This window comes from Pristiophorus japonicus, chromosome 13 (assembly GCF_044704955.1).
Source record: "Pristiophorus japonicus isolate sPriJap1 chromosome 13, sPriJap1.hap1, whole genome shotgun sequence".
Lineage (NCBI taxonomy): Eukaryota > Metazoa > Chordata > Chondrichthyes > Pristiophoridae > Pristiophorus > Pristiophorus japonicus.
The window spans coordinates 128,829,158-128,853,576 of record NC_091989.1 but is presented as its reverse complement, the minus strand read 5'-3'; the positions used below and the strand labels follow the sequence as shown (position 1 = coordinate 128,853,576).

Here is a 24,419-nt window from a genome sequence, read left to right as displayed (position 1 = left end):
GCCATGATCTTATTGAATGGCGGAGCAGGCTCGAGGTGCTGTATGGCCTACTCCTGTTCCTATTTCTTATGTTCTTATGTTCTTATGTGTGTCTGAACAATAGGTGGGAAGGGACAAGCCAACCTCTAGATAGTTGGTCCAAGTACTCTTCAGACCATATAGTCTATGAGGAATTGTTATGAAAATCATTTATACAATTGTACAAACATACTTTCATGCTTACTTTAAAGTCCAGTAAATGTAGCAGTGACTCATACATAGTTCAACTTATAGGGATTTAACCAAAATAAGAGCCACAACAAAGGGCACCGACTCAATCGTGGCTGCGATGCTGTGATGTACACACCACATTATAATGTATATTTTGTATGATATTACCCTCTGACTCACTGCTGCCTAAGTGGATGAAAAGTACCAGATGTGGACAAGTCTAACACAGAGAATGCAAATTGATGCTTATAGCGACCCATACACTCTCTTTGGAAAACTAGTGTGTGCATTATAATTGTGATTTCAGAACAATAAAACACATTTATTCAAAGCATGTCTCACTATGCAACACTTATTGAAATAAAATGTTTTCTGGGACCAACAAAGATGCAGAAAACTAACTTTTATCAATAAATAGCAGAATGGGATTCTGTATTTGCCTTCACAGCATGCTCGGAGTACAACTATAAACCGGGGGATGTGTATGTGTCTCGGATGAGTCGCAACTTCTTCTAAACATTGAGATGGCTGAAGCCATCACCTTTGACCCATGCTACAAACTCTGTACCCTGGTCACCAATTCCATACTCCTCCTATCACAAAGACCATCTACATCCACCTCACCAACACTATCCGTCACCGCCTCTGCCTCATCCCATCTGCTGCTGAAACCCTCGTACATATCTTTGTTACTTTCAAACATGACTATTACAATGCTCACCTGCCCAGTCTCCCATTCGCCACCCTCTGTAAACTACAGGATTATCTAAAACTCCAGCGCCCGTACTCTATCCCATACCAAATCTCGCTCACCCATCGCCCCAGTCCTTGCTGATGTATATTGACTCCCAGTACCCAATATCTCAAAATAAAAATTTCTCATCCTTGTATTTAAATTCCTTTATGCCCTTTGCCCTCCTATCTCTCTAACCTAATCTAGCCCTACAACTTCCCGAATTCTTTCTTCACCCAACCATCAGTGGCTGTGCCTTCAGCCATCAAGTAGCCCAATCTGACATTGGCTTCATTAATTGTCCATTCCTAATTGGCCCAAGAAGGTAATGTGACCTTTTTGATTGAACTACTACAGCCCTTGTGGGGCTAGAGCTTGTACAACCGTGTTAGGTAGGGTAATTCCAGGATTTTGAGGGGTGGTGCCGGATAAAGGAGTCCCGGATAAGGGACGTCCAACCTGTAAATCTTTTCTGCACGCTCTCGAAGGTCTTGACATCCTTCCTAAAGTGTGGTGCCCAGAATTGAACACAATACTCCAGGTGAGGCCTAACCAAAATTTTATTAAAGTTTAGCATAACTTCCATGCCATTGTACTCTATGTCTGCAATGATAAAGCCAAGGATTGTATATGCTTTTTTTAAACAGCATTCTCAACTTGTCCTGCCACCTTCAAAGATTTGTGTACATACACCTCCAGGTCTCTCTGTTCTTGCACACCCTTTAAATTTGTGTCATTTAGTTTATATTGCCTCTCTTCATTCTTCCTACCAAAACGTATCACTTCATACTGTTCTGCATTAAATTTCATCTGCTGTGTGTCTGCCGCCCATTTCACCAGTCTGTCGATGGCCCCCTGAAGTCTGTCACTATCCTCCTCTTTGTTTACTACATTTCCGAGTTTCGTGTTGTCTGCAAACTTTGAAATTATGTCCTGTATACCCAAGTCCAAGTCATTAATCTATATCAAAAAGTGCAGTGGTCCCAATACTGAATCCTGGGGAACACCACTGTATACTTCCCTCTGTCTGAAAAACAACTGCTCACAACTACTCGGTTTGTTGCCCCTTAGCTAATTTTGTATCCACCCTGCCACTGTCCCTTTAATCCCATGGGCTTTCATTTTGCTAACAAGTTTAATATGTGGTACCTTGTCAAACGCTTTTTGAAAGTCCATACACAACATCAATCACACTAAACTCATGAATCCTCTCTGTTACTTCATCAAAGAACTCAATCAAGTTAGTCAAACACGATTTGCCATTAACAAATCCGTACTGACTTTCATTTATTAGCCCATACTTTTCCAAATGCCAATTAATTTTGTCCCGGATTACTGGAGCCAAGTTTCGGCCTGAGTTGCTCCTGTTTTTTTGGAGCAACTGGTTTAGAATAGAGTATCTTAGAATTTGAATTCTTGGCATTTAGTTTGCTCCAGTTCTAGTCAGTTAGAACAGTTTCACTTTGGAACAGAATTTTATTTTCAAAAGGGGGCATGTCCGGCCACTTATACCTGTTTTCAAAGTTTAGGCAGTGAAAACTTACTCCAAACTAACTTAGAATGGAGTAAGTAAAGATTTTTCTACGTTCGAAAAAACCTTATTTACACTTTAGAAAATCAGGCGTAGGTTACAAATCAGGCGTAGGGAAAGGGAGGGGGAGTTTAAAGGGAAGTTTACAAACATTAAACACTTCAGTTTTACAAATAAAGAGCCATCATCAATAATAAATGATAAATACATCAATAAATCAACCAATAAATCAATCAAAAAAAATTAATAAAAAATAAAAACAATTAAAAAAATCAAGAAATAAAACATTTTCTACTTACCGACTGCAGCACCGGGAGACCTCCAACAGCGTGCTGGGACGGCCCGCCCCCCCAGTGTGTCTCTGTCAGTGTCTCTATCTCTCTGTCTGTCTGTGTGTGTCTCTCATTCTCTATCTGTCAGTGTCTGTGTTTCTGTCAGCGAGGGGAGGGGGGGAAGGGGGGGGAGTAGGGGGAGGGGGAGAAGGGGGGGAGGGGAGGGGGAGAAGGGGGGTGGTGGGGGAAGGGGAGAAGGGGGGTGATGGGGGTGGGGGAGAAGGGGAGTGATGGAGAAGGGGGGTGATGGGGGTGGGGGAGAAGGGGGGTGATGGGGGTGGGGGAGAAGGGGGGTGATGGGGGTGGGGGAGAAGGGGGGTGATGGGGGTGGGGGAGAAGGGGGGTGATGGGGGTGGGGGAGAAGGGGGGTGATGGGGGTGGGGGAGAAGGGGGGTGATGGGGGTGGGGGAGAAGGGGGGTGATGGGGGTGGGGGAGAAGGGGGGTGATGGGGGTGGGGGAGAAGGGGGTGGTGGGGGTGGGGGAGAAGGGGGTGGTGGGGGTGGGGGATGGTGGGGAGGAGGAGGGGGGTGGGAGGAGGAGGGGGGTGGGAGGAGGAGGGGGGTGGGAGGAGGAGAGGAGGGGCGAGGAGAAGGGGGAGAAGGGGGGGAGAGGGAGGGAAGGAGAGAGGATGGAGGGAGGGAGGGAGAGAGAGGAGGGAGGAGAGGAGGGAGGAGGAGGAGAGAGGAGGGGAGGGGTGGGGGGAAGGGAGAGAAGGAGGCTGAACAGCCGGGCCCAAGACTTCGGGCTGGATTTCAGATAGGTGGTGTCGGGTCTTGGGGGTGGAGGGGGTCGCGGAGGTCCGGGGGGGGGAAGAGTCGTGGAGGTCCGGGGGGGGGGGGGGGTGCGGAGGTCGGGTCGCCGTGGGGGGGCAGGGGAAGCAGAGGTTGAATCGCCGGGGGGGGGAAGAGAGCGGGGGTCGGGTCGGGTGGGAGAAGCCTTATCCATGCAGCCCCAGTGAGGCCATTCGGCCAGGGCTAGGGGCTGCGTGCTTCGGGCCCCTCCCACAGTTTTGGGCGCCTGGAGCTACTGCACATGCGCGCCCACTGTAGCGCGCATGTGCAGAAGTCCCGGCACTGTTTTCAGCGCAGGGACCTGGCTCCGCCCCCCACAGCTCGTGCTGCGCCGCGCCCAGCTACAGAGGGCCTGCAGGGAGCCGGAGAATAGGTAAGTTTTTTTTAGGAGCACTTTGTGGCACAAAAAAGGGGCGTCCAGGTCCGGCGCGGCCCGAAACTTGGGCCCATTGTCTCTATAAGTTTTCTAATTTCCTTCAACCCATTCTTTTAAAAATGTTTTCTCCCTCTGAGGCCCATGACACCACACATCATTCTGATCTACTCCCAGTCCATGGCACACTACAACTGCCTGTGAGCTTGGGGTGAGTTCATTTTGCCTATTCTGGCAATGCATACAACTTCCACTTATTGTATTTTTCCCAAGGCCCAACCATGGGGAGAACTCCCTGCTCTTCTTTGAGTAACCAAGATTGAGAAATCACTGTATAGGGAATTGCAGGCACAAACCCAATCCCTTCCATTGCAAACTTGTGCACAAATACCCACTCTATTGAGTTTGTTTTGAGCAAACTGTTCTTTAACAGTGCAGTAGGGAAAAGGACTTCAGGCAGAACTTGCTATATGATTGAACAGCTAGGACGATGTGGTTCACTCTTGAAGTGTAGTCAATATTGTTATGTAGATTAACGTGGCAGCAATATTGTTCACAGTAAGATTGCACAAACAACAGACAAGATGAACGACCAGTTAATCCGCTAGTGGAGCTGGTTGATGGTGGATTGTTAGACAGGACATGGGGAGAACTCCCTGCTCTTCTTTGAGTAACACCATGGGACCTTTTATGTTTACCTGAACAGGCAGACACGTTTAATGTCTCATCTGGAAGATGGCAGTTCTGACAATGCAGCACCTTCTCAGTATTACACTTAAGTGTGAGCATAGATTATGTGCTCAAGTCCTGGAGTGGGGCCAAAACCCAACAACCTTCTGACTTAGAGGAGTGTGATATGAACTGAAGATTATATTACATTAAACCTCCTTCAACTATGCACAAGTCCTGGGAGAAAGGCTTTAGTCAAATAGGACTTGCGCCAATAACTACCTATAGCCATAGTATGTATTTATGAAGCTCACAATAATTAATTTAAAGAATGGAAAACTAGCCAAGATTCTTTACAGGCATGCAACCCTCCCTGCCTGATGCGCTGCGGCCAAGTGATCCAATCCAATAGGAAGAAGACAATTCTTCCCAATCTGTATTCCATCTAGACAGCCTACTTCAGCTACGCAGAGACCAATTTAAGGTGGCCAAATACTGACACATCTATATTCCACCAAAAAACATGAACACAGGGTTTCTTAAAATATTAATGAGGACAGCCCTATGATCTTCCACGCAAGTCCCACTATTACTTCAACCCAACAACAACTTGTATTTATATAGCACCTTTAACGTAGTCCCAAGGCACTTCACAGGAGTGTCATAAGACAAAACAGATAAATTTGACACCGAGCCACATAAGCAGATGAGGTCAAAGAGATAGGTTTTAAGGAGCATCTTAAAAGAGGAAAGAGAGGTAGAGAGGTGAGGGGTTTAGGGAGGGAGTTCCAGAGCTTGGGGCCTCAGCAGCTGAAGGAACGGCCACCAATAGTTGAGCAGTTATAATCAAGGATGCCCAATAGGGCAGAATTTGAGAAGCGCAAACATCTCGGGGGTTGTGGGGCTGGAGGGCATTACAGAGATAGGGAGGGATGAGGCCATGGAGGGATTTGTAAATAAGGATGCGAATTTTGAAATCGAGGCATTGCTTAACTGGGAGCCAATGTAGGTCAGCGAGCACAGGGGTGATGGGTGAGTGGGACTTGGTGCGAGTTAGGACACGGGCTGCCGAATTTTGGATGACCTCAAATTTACGTAGGGTAGAATGTGGGAGACCAGCCAGGAGTGCATTGGAGTAGTCAAGTCCAGAGGTGACAAAGTCATGGATGAGGGTTTAGCAGCTGATTATCTGAGGCAGGGGCAGAGACGGGCAATGTTATGGAGGTGGAAATAGGCGTTTAGTTATGCCGCGGATATGTGGCCAGAAGCTAATTTCAGAATCAAATATGACGGCTAAGTTGTGAACAGTCTGGTTCAGCCTCAGACAGATGCTAGGGACACGGATGGAGTCGGTGGCTAGGCAACATTGTTTGTGGCAGGGACCAAAGACAATGGCTTCGGTCTTCCCAATATTTACTTGGAGAAAATTTCTGCTCATCCAGTACTGGATGTTGGACAAGTCGTCTGACAATTTAGAAACCATGGAGGGGTCGAGAGAAGTGGTGGTGAGGTAGAGCTGGGTGTCGTCAGCTGGGTGTATCATGAAGATGATACTCGTTGGTGTCCTTAATATGGTTAGAAGTATGCTGATGGGGACAGATTTTAGCTTGCACCATCAAGTGGAAAACAGCCTCCCATTATACACTCCACCCGAATTTCCTTCCCATTAACGAATGAAAAGGAAAATCAAGTGAGGTATGTAATGAGCAGCTGATCCACTACTGCCAGTTTTCTGCCTGATGGTGATCTGCCCCTTGGTATCTTGCCCAGTAAGAAACATGGATGCTGGGGAAATTCACGTTCAGGCAAGGATTCTAACACCTTCTGTCTATTAAATTGGTTGTGGTCTTGTGCAATATGTAACAAGGGCCATGGGTGCTGCCATTCCCCGATAAACACTTCTGCACCACCAGATCTAAGGCATGACACTGGCTGAACGCTTTGCACAGGCTTTGTCGTCAGTTGTATATGCACACTTGATCGTTGCCTAGGTGATGCAGACACATTCTGGATGAAGTTTGCTTTGCTGGCTGGTATTATGACCCACTCCAGATCCTTCCCTTAAGGCACACAAGGCTATCCATCACTGAACCACTACTGTGCTGTACCAGGCATCCCAAATGAGTTGGTGACAGTTCCTTGATTAAAATGATCCTATAAGATTTGACTATTGTGAGGCGAGTTCTCAGGATCACCAGGTTGAAATTCACCCAGTCCTGCTTGGCTTGCGATACCCAGGCACCGTGTGAAAGGCCTTGTATTGAGTGCTCTTCGCATGTTTCTCCTGGGTTTGGGATGAAAGCAGTAGATCCTATGCCAGTGGAAAGACCACTTGACTATTTTCAGTACCATAAGCATTCACTGCTGTTGATTGCATTGATTTTGTATTGGCTGGCCTTTTCACCTTTTAGTAAGTTTTCCATAATTACCTCATGGCTAATCTCCACTCATAGCAACACAGCAAGATGTAGATTGAAATAATATGGTTTACATTGTAAGGACATCTACATGCAAAAAAGACATAGAAAGTCAACAGTGTAGATTCACCAGGAGAAATGTGAGGTATTGGGGCTATTTCCAATGCAGCAAAGAAGGAGATTTAATAGAGATTTTCAAAATTTGATAAAACGAATAGGGAAAGACAATTTCCGATGGTAAGGGAGTCAGTGAAGAAGGGTCATCAATATAATATTGTCACTAAGAGAGTGAGTTGCGAGGTAGGATAATTTTCTTTACGCAGGGCGTTGTTGGATCATGGTCTACTTTGCCACAGGGAATTGACCATTGGATCTTTTAAGGGAAAATTGGATAAATAAGTGAAGCAGAGATAATAGAGGGCTATGAGTATAGAGTAGAGCAGTGTGATTAGTTTTAGATTTAGAGACAGGATTAATAAATTATCTCATAGTAAAGGATCCTCGAGGAATGAGTGATCATAGCATGGTTGAATTTCCAATTCAATTGCAGGGTGAGAAGGTTGGGCTTCAAACCAGTGTCCGAAGCTTAAACAAAGGAGACTACAAAGGTATGAAGGCAGAGTTGACTAAAGTGGACTGGGAAAATAGATTAAAGTGTAAGACGGTTGTTGAGCAGTGGCACATATTTAAGGAGATGTTTCTTAACTCTCAACAAAAATAGATGCCAGTGAAAAGGAAAGACTTTGTGAAAAGGAAGAACCATCCGTGGCTAACTAAGGAAGCAAAGGATGGTATCAAATTGAAAACAATGGCATACAATATTATCAAGGTTAATGGGAGGCCAGAGGATTGGGAAAATTTTAAAAACCAGCAAAAGATGACTAAAAAAGAGAAGATGGATGGTGAGAGTAAACTAGCAAGAAATATAAAAATAGATAGCAAGAGCTTCACATGTATATAAAAAGGAAGAAAGTAGCTAAAGTAAACATTGGTCCCTTAGAGGATGAGACTGGGGAATTAATAATAGGGAACAGGGAAATGGCCGAGACTGTGAACAAATATTTGTATCGGTCTTCACGGTAAAGGACATTAAACATATTTCAATAATAGATAATCAAGGGGCTCTAGGGAGGGGGTGAACTTAAAACAATTACTAGCACTAAAGAAAAAGTACACAGTAAAATAATGGGACTAAATGTGGACATAGGAACATAGAAAATAGGTGCAGGAGTAGGCTATCCGGCCCTTCGAGCCTGCACCGCCATTCAATAAGATCATGGCTGATCATTCCCTCAGTACCCCTTTCCTGCTTTCTCTCCATACCCCTTGATCCCCTTAACCATATGTAACTCTCTCTTGAATATATCCAATGAACTGGCATCAACAACTCTCTGCGGCAGGGAATTCCACAGTTTAACAACTCTGAGTGAAGAAGTTTCTCCTCATCTCAGTCCTAAATGGCCTACCCCTTATCTTAAGACTATGTCCCCAGTTCCTGGACTTTCCCAACATCGGGAACATTCTTCCCATATCTAACCTGTCCAGTCCCGTCAGAATCTTATACGTTTCTATGAGACCTCCTCTCATCCTTCTAAACTCCAGTGAATAAAGGCCCAGTTAATCCAATCTCTCCTCATATGACAGTCCCTGGAATCAGTCTGGTGAATCTTCGCTGCACTTCCTCAATAGCAAGAACGTCCTTCCTCAGATTAGGAGACCAAAGCGGAACACAATATTCCAGGTGAGGCCTCACTAAGGCCCTGTACAACTGCAGTAAGCCCTCCCTGCTCCTATACTCAAATCCCCTAGCTATGAAGGCTAACATACCATTTGCCTTCTTCACCGCCTGCTGTACCTGCACTCCAACTTTCAATGACTGATGAACCATGACACCTAGGTCTCGTTGCACCTCCCCTTTTCCTAATCTGCCGCCATTCATATAATATTCTGCCTTCGTGTTTTTGCCCCCAAAATGTATAACCTCACATTTATCCACATTATACTGCATCTGCCATGCATTTGCCCACTCACCTAACCTGTCCAAGTTACCCTGCAGCCTCTTAGCGTCCTCCTCACAGCTCACACCACGCCACCCAGCTTAGTGTCATCTGCAAACGGAGATATTACACTCAATTCCTTCATCTAAATCGTTAATGTATATTGTAAAGAGCTGGGGTCCCAGCACTGAGCCCTGCGGCACTCCACTAGTCACTGCCTGCCATTCTGAAAAGGACCCGTTTATCCCGACTCTCTGCTTCCTGTCTGAAACCAGTTCTCTATCCATGTCAGTACATTACCCCCAATACCATGTGCTTTGATTTTGCACACCAATCTCTTGTGCGGGACCTTGTCAAAAGCCTTTAGAAAGTCCAAATACACCACATCCACTGGTTCTCCCTTGTCCACTCGGAAAATTCCAGAAGATTCGTCAAGCATGATTTCCCTTTCATAAATCCATGCTAACTTGGATCGATCCTGTCACTGCTTTCCAAATGCGCTGCTATTTCATCCTTAATGATTGATTCCAACATTTTCTCCACCATTGATGTCAGGCTAACCGGTCTATAATTACCCGTTTTCTCTCTCCCTCCTTTTTTAAAAAGTGGTGTTACATTAGCTACCCTCCAGTCCATAGGAACTGATCCAGAGTCGAGAGACTGTTGGAAAATGATCACCAATGCATTCACTATTTCTCGGGCCACTTCCTTAAGTACTCTGGGATGCAGACTATCAGGCCCTGGGGATTTATCGGCCTTCAATCCCATCAATTTCCCTAACACAATTTCCCACCTAGGGATATTCTTCAGTTCCTCCTTCTCACTAGACCCACTGTCCCCTAGTACATTAGGAAGGTTATTTGTGTCTTCCTTCGTGAAGACAGAACCGAAGTATGTGTTCAATTGGTCTGCCATTTCGTTGTTCCCCATTATAAATTCACCTGAATCCGACTGCAAGGGACCTATGTTTGTCTTCACTAATCTTTTTCTCTTCACATATTTATGGAGCTATTGCAGTCAGTTTTTATGTTCCCCGAAAGCTTCCTCTCGTACTCTATTTTCCCCCTCTTAATTAAACTCTTAGTCCTCCTCTGTTGAATTCTAAATTTCTCCCAGTCCTCAGGTTTGTTGCTTTTTCTAGCCAATTTATATGCCTCTTCCTTGGTTTTAACACTATCCTTAATTTCCCTTGTTAGGCATGGTTGAGCCACCTTCCCAGTTTTATTTTTATTCCAGACAGGGATGTACAATTGCTGAAGTTCATTCATGTGATCTTTAAATGTTTGCCATTGCTTATCCACCGTCAACCCATTAAGCACCCTTTGCCAGTCTATTCTAGCCAATTTACGCCTTATACCGTCGAAGTTACATTTCCTTAAGTTCAGGATCCTAGTTTCCGAATTAACTGTATCATTCTCTATCTTAATAAAGAATTCTACCATATTATGGTCACTCTTCCCCAAGGGGCCTTGCACAACAAGATTGCTCATTAGTCCCTTCTCATTACACATCACCCAGTCTAGGATGGCCAGCTCTCTAGTTGGTTCCTCGACATATTGGTCTGGAAAACCATCCCTAATACACTCCAGGAAATCCTCCTCCACCGCATTGCTACCAGTTTGGTTAGCCCAATCAATATGTAGATTAAAGTCGCTCATGATACCTTTATTGCACACATCCCTTATTTCTTGTTTGATGCTGTCCCCAACCTCACTCCTTCTGTTTGGTGGCTTGTACACAACTCCCACTCGCGTTTTCTGCCCTTTGGTATTCCGCAACTCCACCCATACCGATTCCACATCGTCCAGGCTAATGTCCCTCCTTACTATTGCATTAATTTCCTCTTTAACCAATAAAGCCACCCCGCCTCCTTTTCCTCTCTGCCTATCCTTCCTAAATGTTGAATACCCCTGGTTGTTGAGTTCCCAGCCTTGGTCACCCTGGAGCCATATCTCCATGATGCCAATTACATCATACCCGTTAACTGCTGTCTGCGCAGTTAATTCCTCCACCTTATTCCGAATACTCCTCGCATTGAGGCACAGAGCCTTCAAGCTTGTCTTTTTAGAATTTTGCTGTAATGTGGCCCTTTTTGTTTTTTGCCTTGGGTTTCTCTGCCCTCCACCTTTACTATTCTCTTTTCTATCTTTTGCTTCTGCCTCCATTTTATTTCCCTCTGTCTCCTTGCATAGGTTCCCATCCCCCTGCCATGTTAGTTTAACACCTCCCCAACAGCACTAGCAAACACTCCCGACCTGATGGCCTGCATCCTAGGTTCTTAAAAGAAGTGGTTACATTAATGGATGCATTGGTTGCAATCTACCAAAATTCCCTGGATTCTGGAGAGATCCCAGTAGATTGGAAATCCGCAAATGTAACGCACCTTTTTAAAAAAAGAGGGAGACAGATAGCAGGAAGCTATAGACCAGTTAGCCTAACATCTGTCGTTAGGGAAATGCTGGAGTCCATTATTAAGGAAGCAGTTGCAGGAAATTTGGAAAAGGATAATACAGTCAAGCAGAGTCAGCATGGTTTTATGAAAGGGAAATCATGTTTGACAAATTTGCTCGAGTTCTATGAGGATGTAACGAGCAGGGTGGATAAGGGGAACCAGTGGATGTGGTGTATTTGGACTTCCAAAGGCATTCGATAAGGTGCCACATAAAAGGTTACTGCACAAGATAAGAGCTCACGGGGTTAGGGGTAATATGGATAGAGGATTGGCTAACTAACAGAAAACAGAGAGTCTGGATAAATGGGCCATTTTCAGGTTGGCAAACGGTAACTAGTGAGGTGCCACTGGGGCCTCAAATATTTACAATATAGGTTGAGCATCCGAAATCCGGAGTCCCAAAATTAGGAATGTTCCGGAATCCGGACACTGGGCTGATCCATGGCGGGATCGTCCGGAAACCGGAAAATGTTCCGAAATCCGGACTACCCCGGCCCTCGGCGGCCCGACCTCGCCCCGGCCCTCGGCGGCCCGACCTCGCCCCGGCCCAATTGCTCCCCGGCCCTCGGCGGCCCTACCTCGCTCCGGCCCTCGGCGACGCGACCTCACTCCAGCCCTCGGCGGCCCGACCTCGCTCCGGCCCTCGGCGGCCTGACCTCACTCCGGCCCTCGGCGGCCCGACCTCGCTCCGGCCCTCGGCGGCCCGACCTCATTCCGGCATTTGGCGACCCGATCTCACCCCAGCCCTTGGCGACCCGACCTCGCTCCGGACCGATCTCGCCCCAGCCCTCGGCAGCCTGACCTCACCCCGGCCCTCGGCGGCCTGACCTCACTCCGGACCGATCTCGCCCCGGCCCTCGGCGGCATGATCTCGCTCTGGCCCGACCTCGCTCCGGCCCTCGGCGGCCCGACCTCTGACCTGGCTTCATCCGCTCTGACTTCGCCTGCCCCGGCCCTCGGTGGCCCGACCTCGCCCCAGCCCCGGATACCCCCCTTACCTCGGCAGGCCGACCTCGCCCCCTTACCTTGGCTGCCCGACCCCACCTACCTCAGCCCAGGCAAAGACGTTCCAAAATCCAGAAATACCCGGAATCTGGAACGGTCTTGGTCTCAAGTTTTCCGGATTTCGGACGTTCAACCACTATATATTAATGACTTTGATGAAGGGACTGAGTGTAATGGAGCCAGATTTGCTGATGAAAAAAGATGGGTGGGAAAACAAGTTGTGTGGAGAACAGAATCTGCAATGGGATATAGACAGGCTAAGTGAGTGAGTAAACATTTGGTAGATGGAGTATAATGTGGGAAAGTGTGAGGTTGGCAGGAAAAATAAAAAAGCAAATTATTATTTAAATGGAGAGAGATTACAAAATGCTGCAGTACAGAGGGACCTGTGGGTCCTTGTGCATGAAACACAAAAATTTGGTATGCAGTTTTAAGTAACCAGGAAGGCAAATGGAATGTTGGCCTTTATTGCAAGGGGATGGAGTATAAAGCAGCGAAGTCCTGCTACAACTGTACAGGGTATTGGTGAGGCCACACCTAGAGTACTGCATACAGTTTTGGTCTCTTTATTTAAGGAGGGATATACTTGCATTGGAGGCAGTTCAGAGGAGGAAGTTGATTCCTGAGATGAAGGGGTTGACTTATGAAGAAAGGTTGAACAGGTTGGGCCTATACTCATTGAAGTTTAGAAGAATGAGAGATGATCTTATTGAAACATATGAGATACTGAGGGGCTTGACATGGTGGATGCAGAGAGGATAGTTCCCCTCATGGGGGAATCTAGAACTAGAGGGCATAGTTTAAGAATAAGGGGTCGCCCATTTAGAACTGAGATGAGGAGGAATTTCTTCTCTCAGAGCGTCGTAAATCTGTGGAATTCTCTGCTCCAGAGAGCTGTGGAGGCTGGGTCATTGAATATATTTAAGGTGGAGATACGCAGGTTTTTGAACGATAAGGGAGTGAAGGGTTATGGGGAGCGGGCAGGGAAACGGAGCTGAACCCAAAATCAGATCAGCCATGATCTTATTAAATGGCAGAGCAGGCTCGAGGGGCCAAATGGCCTACTCCTGCTCCTATTTCTTATATTCTTATTTCCCCTAACAAAGAGATGACACAGATACGATGCGTTGAATGCCCTCCTTATGTGCTGAAAACATCTATGTTTTTATGGGAAACCCACTTTGGGCATGGTAGTGCAGTGGTTATGATACTACACTAGTATTCCAGGACTAATAATCCATTGGGAGTTGAAGTCCCACTATGGCAGTTTGAGAATTTTAATTCAGGCAAAAAAAAAGTCTGGAAATAATAAACAAAAAATGGTTATCAGTAAGATTGACCATGAAGATGCTTAATTGTTGTAAAAAACCCAACTGTTTCACTAAGTTTCTTTCGGGAAGGAAATCTGCCGTCCTTACCTGGTTTGGCCTATATGTGACTACAGTCTCACACCAGTGCAGTTGACTCTTAACTGCCCTCTAAAGTGGCAGAAATCCTCTCAGTTGCACCAAACAAGGCAGCAAGCACCAACTTCTCAGAGCAACTTGGGATGGGCAATAAACACAGGAATGCCAGCAATGCCTACATCCTGGGAATGAATTCAAAAAATCTTGTAAAAGAAAATGTTTACTACAACACTATACCGAGGAAATCTCTCTTTGTTTTTATAATCTCCACTGTTTTACTCCCTCTTAAAAGGAGGCCCTAATTCAAAGATGTGAAGCATCCTTTTCTATATAGCATTCAGAATTCAGGAGTCACAAATATAAAAAATTTCAGTGTAGAACAAGGTAGAGGAAAGCCAGGCGTAACAAGAAAAATAAAGTTAGTATAGTGAGTTAATGCTTCGATCGCTATGGCCGCAATTTTACCTACTTTGGCAGGTCCATGACGGTGACAGGTCCCGACCCCACTGTTGGCTCCATCCCAGCCTCCGACATGACTTTCCCCTGATTGGGCTTGTTAAGCCCGCCCAGCGAGTTTCCCGGCCAATTGAAGGAAGCGGGTCTGATGAAGTCATTTGATGATGTGTCATCAGCGGTTTCCTTAAAGGGACCATGCGCAAATTTACTTTTACATTTGTGCTGTCAGTGTTCTGCAGCATTGAGACTGCACCCTGGCTCTTCCATGACTCCCTGCATATGCTTATGGAGAGAGTCAGAGCACACAGGGAGGTTCTCTTCCCTTTCAATCGGCGGAAGAGAACTCCCCAGGTGACCAGCACAGCCTGGTTGCACATTGCAGAGAAGGGCACAAGCAGGAATGTTGTTAGGAGAACCAGGCTGTAGTGGTGTAAACTTTTCAATCTCAGTAGATCACAAAACGTTACTGCAAAGCCACACTCAACCTCATCCTGCTGTGCTACTCATCACATCCCCGCCCTTCTTTCTTATGTACCCTACTCCTGCACATCCTTACTCACACCAACTCACCTTGCACCTCCACCCATACCTCTCTATCTACATTATCAGTTCCACATCTCACTAGCCACCCCTCACACTCATCCTCATCCTAGTCCAATCATACCAACTAACAACACACACTTGTGTGTTTTAGCCGATGTTTCTGTTAATGTGCTGTCAAACACTGAAATCTTTATTTTCAACACTTTGCTTTCTTAGGCAGTTTTGTGTGCACTTTGGAAATGGCTTAGTGAGTTGCAGTGAATGGTAAGACATAGTGATACCCCCCACAATGTTGATGAGTGCGAAAGGAAGTGTAGGGATGCTTTATGTTGTTGGTGTGGGGTGGTGCCAACCTGGTGCATCATGTGGCAGCCAGGGTGTGCAGTATCAAGTGCAGTAAATGTGGCCATGGTGAGGCCATCTCTGGTGTCCCGGGCAGCAATGTGGTCGGGTGCTGATGTCCTGTGCAGCATCAGGTGATTGCAGAGAAGGTTGTTGTGGTTGTTGCTGTTGTGCCTGGTGATGCTGGTGTTGGGGCTGAATGTGGTCAGATTCTGAGGACCAAGGTGAGAGAGTATAAACTGCACCCATGGAATAGATGGCAAGAAAAGTAGAGATGAAAGAAACAATGTCAAGGGTGGGAGAGGTAATGTCAGACTGCATGGAGTTCTGTATAAAGATTTGCAGCAGTGAAAATGCAGTTTCAAGATGAAAGTGCTTCAGGGAAGATATCCGTGCTTTAGGGAAGGAGCTTTGAGTTGACATTTGAAGCTGTCAACTCATCAGCTGATTCAATGGCCACTGAACTGCTGCCTCAGCTTCACTGACATGGTCTGGGCATAGCAGGAAACGGTGGGAGACCGTGAAAGTTAAAATGCTGAAAAAAAAGCATTGTTAAGTGGCTGTAAACAAGCCCAACATTGGGAAAAGCAGATTCACAACCGGCTGTCAATCATTTTAAATTTCACAGCTGATCCGCCACCCCGCCCATCCACTGAGCACCAGCAAAATTCCAGTCTATGAGTCACAGAAAGTGTAGTATTTCAGCCATTTTCCCACTTTTATTGTTTGTTGCACACCACTGTAATGGAAGCAGATCTGCTGGTGTATGCAAGTACAGCTTATCAATAAGTAAAAATAGTTTTCCTTATTTTTTAATGCAGGTTGTACTTTTTGTTCTTTTACTCTAATATACAATGCAGAAATGAAAAAAACAAACACATTTTTATCCTATTTCCCTTAAGCTTTTCACGCAGCTAATGCAGAAACACAGAAATGCACTTAGAATATATGTGGATATTTCTGAATGCATGCTGTATAAACAGTGCTTTAAATATATAACAGAGAGCTTGATTTTTTTTAATTAAATGAGCACGGCTACTTATAATATGCTGAGTAGAAAACTTTTGAAATATAGAAAGCCCCTACATTAATGGTCGTGATGTACCATGAGTTTGTAAAGAGCAATCCCACTGGGTATAGTACCTCAGTGGAACCTGCAACTGGTTGAATGTTTTCTAAACATCATTCCATTGTTAACAGAAGACAATACTGCAAATACATTTTCAATTTTTACATTTCGTTAAACTACTTGAAAATTTTCCCCAAATAACTGCTTGGCACAAATCCAAATACAGGTTTTATCATGGCCAAAAAACTGATTAATTTGAAAGTTTCATATACTGGTCAGAACTGATGCTATTAAGCAGTCTTTATTACATCATTCACTATGCGATATAAATAAAATGTCACCACCAGCTGTTAACTCATTCCAGAGAGCAATGTCTTCAATGATTTATGTCAAATAGCAATAAAATAAAAAGGTTATAGCTGTTGAGATCACAAAGATGAAACTATTGTCTTTCACTGTGCTCAGCGCATTGATTGACTGATGAGTAATACTTGTTGATGTTAATGTAAGTGTCAGTAGCACAAGAGTATAATAAAACAGACACTAGGGGAAGACTTCCTTGGTTCGCTATTTGTAGCAAAATTGTAAACACGCATAAAAAGAACATGTTTATAATTTGCTGCGAATAGTGAACAAGAAAAATCTTTCTCCACTGTCTGCGAATTTTCTGCTGGTTGTGCTGGAAGCTTTGCTCTTAGAAGTCACTTTTATTTGATCTTTGGCCATTGGCTCCCATACTGCAGGTTTTTTGTAGCCAATGGCCACGTCAAGATAAACCTGCTAGATTTTTTTTTAAGACTGGTGGCAGACCTAATTTTCATCAAAACTTCCTGGCTGCTGTTCCTACCGGGGCTGCAAACGTACTGCTGCAGTGGCACCGGTGCATTTTAGTGGTGATGTCCTCACACGAACACTTGCACGATCTTTGTACTGACATCATGACACACAATCATGATGTCACTTCTCCCCGCACACATACTGCGCAAAGTGTCCCAGCCAGTCCGATGCATGCGCAAAATGTTGAACCCCCACAGTGCAGCTGGTTTACAAGAAGACTGACCGCACATTACAAAACTAAATGTGGACAGCAGTCTGTTAGCTTGCTCTTCCGACACCCAGTGAAAATTCAAGAGTGCGCTCTCATAGGTAATGTCCTCATTGTTTAGCTTTGGGCACTATCAATTCAGTCTAGAAGTTCCGCTTCTTTTTGAGACATCCTAGGAGTGGAACAGCTGGAAATTGGGAAGGTATCAGTCTCTGACAGCTTTCCGCCTCTTAATGGTCGCCAATTTAATTTCCGATGGCATTTAACTCATTGCTGTTTGTGGGATCGTGCTGTAAGGAAATTGGCTGGCGCGCTTTCCTACATTACAATAGTGATTACTCTTCAAAAGTACTTCATTGACCGTGAAGCATTTTGGGACATCCTGAGGTCATGAACGGTGCTATTCAAATGCAAGTTCTTTCTTTCTTTCTGCCTGCTGGAAGATCCTTAAATAAATGCTAATGAGGAGTTGAAGTGGTAAAAACTCGTGACGTGCACAGCTATTGCACCAAGGGTAATTAACGATGTATTCATTGCCAGCATCAGCTGAGACTTGTGGAAATGTTTCACTTTGGAGCCTGGAACCTGAATAGACTTTGAGGAGCGATTGCTAGAGTTACAGAAGAGTTTCTAAAGTGCTTGCTTTTGCCCTGCATCTGGATAGAGCTGGCCTTGTCTTTGACAGCCGAAGGGCCAGTGAGATTACGTGGAGATTTATGCCCCCACCACAGTCAGAGGTTCTGAGTACCAGTTATGAGATTCTGAATGGTTTGCAATTGTAGTGGAGGAAAAGGAGCGGTACAATTTGGAGGGAGAGAGAGTGGGACAGAATATGACGTGGATGCACCCTGCAAGATATTTATACACAACCCCAAAGAATATAGAGGCCTTGTAGATTGTACAAAGATCTCAGTGAGGATCTATGCATGAAAAGAGTGTGCTTCACCAAAGAGATAGGGAAGCCGTGCCAGCTACTACATGAAGACCTGCGGCCAAGATTATCTGCCTGGACATCTATGCTTGTAGCCGTGAAAGTGAAGACTGCACTTAGTTTTTATGCTACAGGTTAATTTCAAGCAGCCATGAAATATCTGTGCACTGTCACCTAGGGTGCTGTCCAGGGATATAATTCTCATGTATGTGACACATGGTTTGGAGAGCTGGAGAATTCATTGTTTGGCATAACGCAGCATAGAAACAGCGTGATAGGGCCAAGCAGTTTTATCATGTTGCTGGGTTCATCAAAGTGCAGGGTGCAATAGATGGCTTGTAGCTAGCATGCTAGCTCCGACAGTAACTCCTTCAACTTTCTAAATAGAAAGGGGCACCATTTGCTTTGACGACATATAACAATTCCTCCACATTAATGCTAGATTTGCTGGAAGTTGCCATGATGCATTCATCCTCAGGAATTCTGTTCTCAGAGCTTTTCACGAAAGATAAATGAATAGATGACTTGTGGGTACAAGGAATGTCCCTTAATACTATGGATAATGACCCTCTAAGAGTTGCAAGAACAGCGGTTGAGGAGTTATACAGAGAACCACAGGGTCTTGAAAAGGCATGTTTGCTGCATTGATAGAACAGGAAGGTTTCTGCAATATGCTCCAGAGTGTGTATTCCTCATGTCAGTAGCTTGCAGTGTCCTGCAGCTTTGCCATCCAAAAAAGCCTGTATGTGGTCATTCCTGGAGAGTTGGCACAAGCTGTTTTGGAGGCAGAGGAGCATGGAGTGAAACAGCAGGAGGTCTGTCACTCAGAGGACTCCTCAGTGACAGCTGCAAGGGGCATCAAAATTTATAAAGGGTCTAATCTGTTTCACAGTCCGTTTTTGTCACCACTGTCATTCCTTACCACCCACCTCACGCAAATTACAAATCCTTCAATCTAGAATCCATCCTAGAACATCACATCACATATCAGACCTCTTTAACCCAAATGACTATGTAAGCCTAAATAATATGAATAACGAACTGAGCATGACATAAATGCACCCTTTCTTGTACGACTATAATCTCCATGTATAACTGAGCACAATTGTGTACATTCTCTTTTATTACAAGGATTTCAGAAGCAAACTTAAGCTGAAGGGCACTTTGGGTACGATCCCGATGTAACTACAGGGATCATGATCCGAGCAATTTCTGGGTCACAATGTAAGGGGATTTGATTCACTCCTTTTGCATTGTTTAGCTCTTGTTTTTAGTCTATAAACAAGATGCCTAATTAATCTGATTAGCATCAGTAATGATCATTCCACAGACTAAAACTGTTTGTAATTCAGTATTGGGTTGTCATATAGAGAACCAGAGGGTCTTGAAAAGGTATGTTTGCTGCATTGATAGAGCAGGAAGGCTTCTGCAATATGCTCCAGTGTGTGCAGGACAGGAAGTGAATAGAATAACTGGGGTGATTTACAAAGTTATAATACAATGGAGGAGTTCTGATGGTATCATAAACCAAAAGAGAAAAACTTGAGTGGTTTATTAATGAAATCAAACTGAATTCTGTTATAAAAGCAAACTACTGCGGATGCTGGAAATCTGAAATAAAAACAGAAAATGCTGGAAATACTCAGCATTATTTTCACATAGGCCTCTATAGGGAGTCCAGAAGCCTGAAAAGTGCCTAATAGAAAGATAGGGTGCTGTTACTCGGGATTACTTTGAGCTTCATTGGAACAGTGCAAGAGGCCAAGAACAGAGAGTTCAGAGCGTGAGTGGAACGGAGAATTAAAGTGACAGGTGACCGGAAGCTTGGGGTCACACTTGCGGACTGAACGGAGGTGTTCCGCAAAGCAGTCACCCAATCTGCGTTTGGTCTCCCCAGTGTAGAGGAGACTGCATCGTGATCTTTCCTCCCCTCCCCTTTCCCTGCCCCTGGACTTGCTTAAAATCTGTTGAAATTCTGTTTTTCTCTCCACAGATGCTGTCTGACCTGCCGAGTATTTCTTGCATTTTCTGAATTCTGTTATAACCTAGTAACACTCCCAATGATCATTTATTTTAGATAATACAAAACATATGATTTAGGAATTTTATATAAGAAATTACACTATGGGGTTACTGTTCTCTTCTGTGTAGATTCCTATGGAAGGAGGAGGTTTACCTCATATTACACAAGAGATCAGAACAGCACTTGCGATGAAATAACTCACAGTAAGGAAAGGCATAACAGCGATATTCCCGATGCATGCACTGCCGAAATTATGTAAATTATATGAAACAGTTTTCAGATTTGTGTCATGTTTTCATTTCTAAATTATTTGAATAGTCATACCAGTATTAACTGGCAATGGGTTTATCATGGTTTTTACAGGGTCAACTCAGTGTTCCTGTTTATTTAGTATTTCAAGATTTAATAGGCCAATTAAACATTTAGAATCAATGCTGACAAAGTGCAAAGGAACAGCATTATCATAGATATACAGAACATATATTAAAAGAAGCAGCAACAGCCATAACCTCTGATATCTTTTGCTCTTGGCCTCAATAAAAATTCTTCGAATTTTCTGTGTACTCACTGTCAATGTAATTTTCAATAATATCCTCTTGGTTTTGGAAAAGTTCTCTCAGATTAACATATGCAAAGCCAACATCTTCACACTCCAAGTCCTGTTCATCTTCAGGTGGATCACTGACTATTGTAAACTTTATACTAGGGATGAAAATAAAAGTAAATTTCATCAAGAAATGTCCCAATGGAGAAAGTGGAAATCAGTTTTCTGTGCGAAGTTGAAATCTTCAAACAAAAATCTGCTTCACTTTAAAACTTTTTGTGCCAGACTCTAAAGAAATACTCAATATGACATAGCTATCAACAAATGTGACTTAAAGAAACAGAAAAAATTGAGATCAGGAAGTGAAACACGTCCAGGAAAATCAGAAATGGACTGAGCCATTCGAAAACTTTTGAAATGGTAAATCATTACGTACTATTCCTAGTTCCTAAGCACCTCAGAATATATCATCTGGCACCACTCACTAGGCTATGTCTCATTAAATAAATGAATCGCTCATAAGGATGTCACCTTTTGCAATGACCAAGACTGGACAGGGGTGCAAAATAGGCAGAGATAGGGTTTCTGGCTAGAATTCTGTAGCTTACTTTGTTGTGATGAAAATTAATTGAAAACCCCGCTAACAAATGCTGTCACATCGAAAGAAAGGAAGGAAGGAAAGTTTAAAATTATATCGTAACGTATTATATTTTCAGGATGCCTCAAAACATTTCACACTCAATAAGTTACTTTGTATTGGAAGTTTAATGGCCAGACCCATCAAATTCGAGTGCAATTTGGCCTGACAGGTGCAGTGCACTTTGGGTGCGATGCACCTGTCCACAATCCGAGCGGGAAGGGCAAGACAATTATTTATCAAGATTAGTGCTATTTCTAAAGCAAAAGTTTAGTGAGCATTCGTCATATGGAGTATAAATAGATACAGGGGTGTGAATATTGAATGCTAATTTATTTTTACCTTGATTCCTTGAAAAGAATTGTATTCATTTATGCTCTTAAAAAGGCACAGCTACACCACTCTTTCAGTATTAGATAATATAAAGTACTTTCAGATGATGCACAGCATTTCTGACTATTGCATTACATATCCAGAAGAAACTGTTGTGACACAGCTGCCATTAATATTTACCTCTCGAGGTTTAACTCAAGTCCCTGGAGCACTGACCCAAGGAACTGCCTCCTCTGCTGGTTATTTTCTTGATCCACATAGATCACTGTCAAGAAAACACACACCCAGTTATTTGATGCAAACTGACATCAACACTTTTACATTCCATTTAGAAAAGGATATAAAAGCAGGCCACAATTTCTTTCCCTTTCTGTGTTTACCCAGCAAGAGATAGCAAGCTGAAAGGTATAGTAGTATTAAATCTCAGATCATGTGATCACATGTCACATTGGTGGCAGTTTTATATGCACTCTGTCAAAAAATGATACAGGCAATATTTGACTGTGCCACATAACTGTCACTTTCTGTTAATGGCACTGGCAGTGTCAATTGGAAAAGCAGGCACCATTTATTGCCATATATTTAAAGGGATTTACTGCATGTTCTTTCACCCATGGAGTTGGTGATAATGATAGTATATGGCAGTGTAGTTGTCCTTCCTGACATTGCAAGTAATTTAATCCTCCACATCTGCCACAACTCTGCTCTGACAGAGGTGTAGCATTATGCACTAAATAAAACCTACAGCATGGTGTTTTGTCAGAACGAGGAACTATTCAGTACTCCAATGCTGACCAGTATTGCCACAAACTTATGGTAATGCTTATTTAATTTATAATTATGACATATATTGGTTACTTAACATAAAAAGCTGAATGTGCCACTGAGTCTTCAAGACTGATATTAAATTGAGGCAGAAAGTAACAGAATAAAATGAGGTTTTTGTGAGGAATATCACTGAGTCAGGGTTTATGTTGGTCGTGTTGGGTAAATATGCTCCATTATTTGTTGTACTCACAATTTCGTCATATTATTTTAAAATAATGTTAACAATTGGCAATTATTAGGAACAGGGTTTTATCTTCCCATGTACCTTAAATAGCACTTTGACAGTACAATGAACCCTACTTCCCAGATTGTGTCTTTAGCAGGTGGTGATACTGAAACGCAGGGCAAAGTATACTTGCTGTTATTTGTAGTTGTGCTTTTTTCTATGTAAAGTTCAGAGGTCCCTATTTTCTAAATATTTCTAATAGAAATCTTGGTGAAAATGAGTTTTGGGATACTAAGGCCAATTTAGCAGATATAATACAACAATGCTTAAAAGGCTATGGACTAAAAACACTAATTCAGCTAATTTTTATGGAGTGAATCCAATCAAAGTTTCCAATAACAGTTAGTCTGCACTTTACATTTGAACCAAGCTTTAATACCAGGAATCTTACAATCCCTGTGATGACAACTTCGGGTGTGTCGAGACCTTCAGATTTTCCAACTTTGAATTCAATTCAACGGAACTTCATGGGGATCCCCTTGTGCAAAGTGCTGTGACGTCAACAGGCTATCGAAGCAACCAATCAAAAGGCAGAATTTTCACAGACACCGAACAAAAAAATGGTTAAGCCCTAAAAATTCTAACTTTTTAAAATAGTTAGAGAAAGCAAAAAAATTGGGGTTCTCACATGGGGAAAAGTCAAACCTGAAATAAAGATGGGTAAACTTAAAAAAATCTTTGAAAAGTTTCTTAAAACTTTAAATTTTTATTAAAATGGTCAAATTTCACACTGCGTAACATTAAAATGAGCTTTCCAGGCCTTTTCCTTAGCATTTGTTTAATAGTCAATATGCTGTTAATACTCCAGTTATACCTAATCACTTTGTCTAACTTTTAGTGGGGAATTTAACAACGTACTTACTGTGGAAGAGTCGACGTTTTCGTCAGTTTAAATGATTTACGAGGTTTCACCGATTTCCAGCTCTGTGGGGTTGTGAGGGGGGGAGGGGGCACAAATAAGTTTCGGAGCTGTCATCGGCACACCGCACTTCGTGATTTCCGCATGCGCTTGCGGCAAATCCCGAAGTTGCGGTCAGTTTCAAAGGCAGTAAGGTTGCGTATTCGGAGAGAACGGCGTCATACCAACCTCAAATTCAGGGCCAAAATGTTTATAACTTATTGATGCATTATGTTGCATCACAAAACAATGTTGATTAATGTTAAAAAATTTCTGGTTCTGTCTTACAAACTTGCAATATATAGCATTTCTATAGCGTTCCCAAAAGAACTAAGGTAGAGTTTGACAACATCTAAACACAGTATCAGTATTTGCGGGCATTGGTCTATTTCCTAGTCATTGTAGGGTAAAAACGCCGTTGAGCAAAGGTCACATACGAATGTTTAAAGCACTTGTGTTACATTTGTGTGTGCATTATTTTCACATAAGCATAACCAATTTATTTTAACTTCGCCAATTGGAATGTTTCCATACATTGCAATTCTCAAATACTGACCATTAAACTTTTCAAGCCTTCTAAGAACAGTATGCATAAAACACTTCTCTCTAATGTAAAATGCAAAACTG

At 43.5% G+C, this 24,419-nt stretch overlaps 1 protein-coding gene across 3 annotated transcripts in view; it reads right to left on the bottom strand.

Moving 5' to 3' along the window:
* rpgrip1l (RPGRIP1 like) overlaps positions 1-24,419 on the bottom strand; it is a 291,830-nt gene that overhangs the window by 13,939 nt on the left and 253,472 nt on the right. For all 3 annotated transcript variants that reach the window (XM_070897996.1, XM_070897997.1, XM_070897998.1), the window contains 2 exons: positions 22,021-22,105; positions 20,895-21,028 (listed from right to left, as the gene is read on the bottom strand). In XM_070897996.1, the coding sequence (XP_070754097.1) occupies positions 20,895-21,028; positions 22,021-22,105 (219 nt within the window). The remainder of the gene's footprint in view (positions 1-20,894; positions 21,029-22,020; positions 22,106-24,419) is intronic.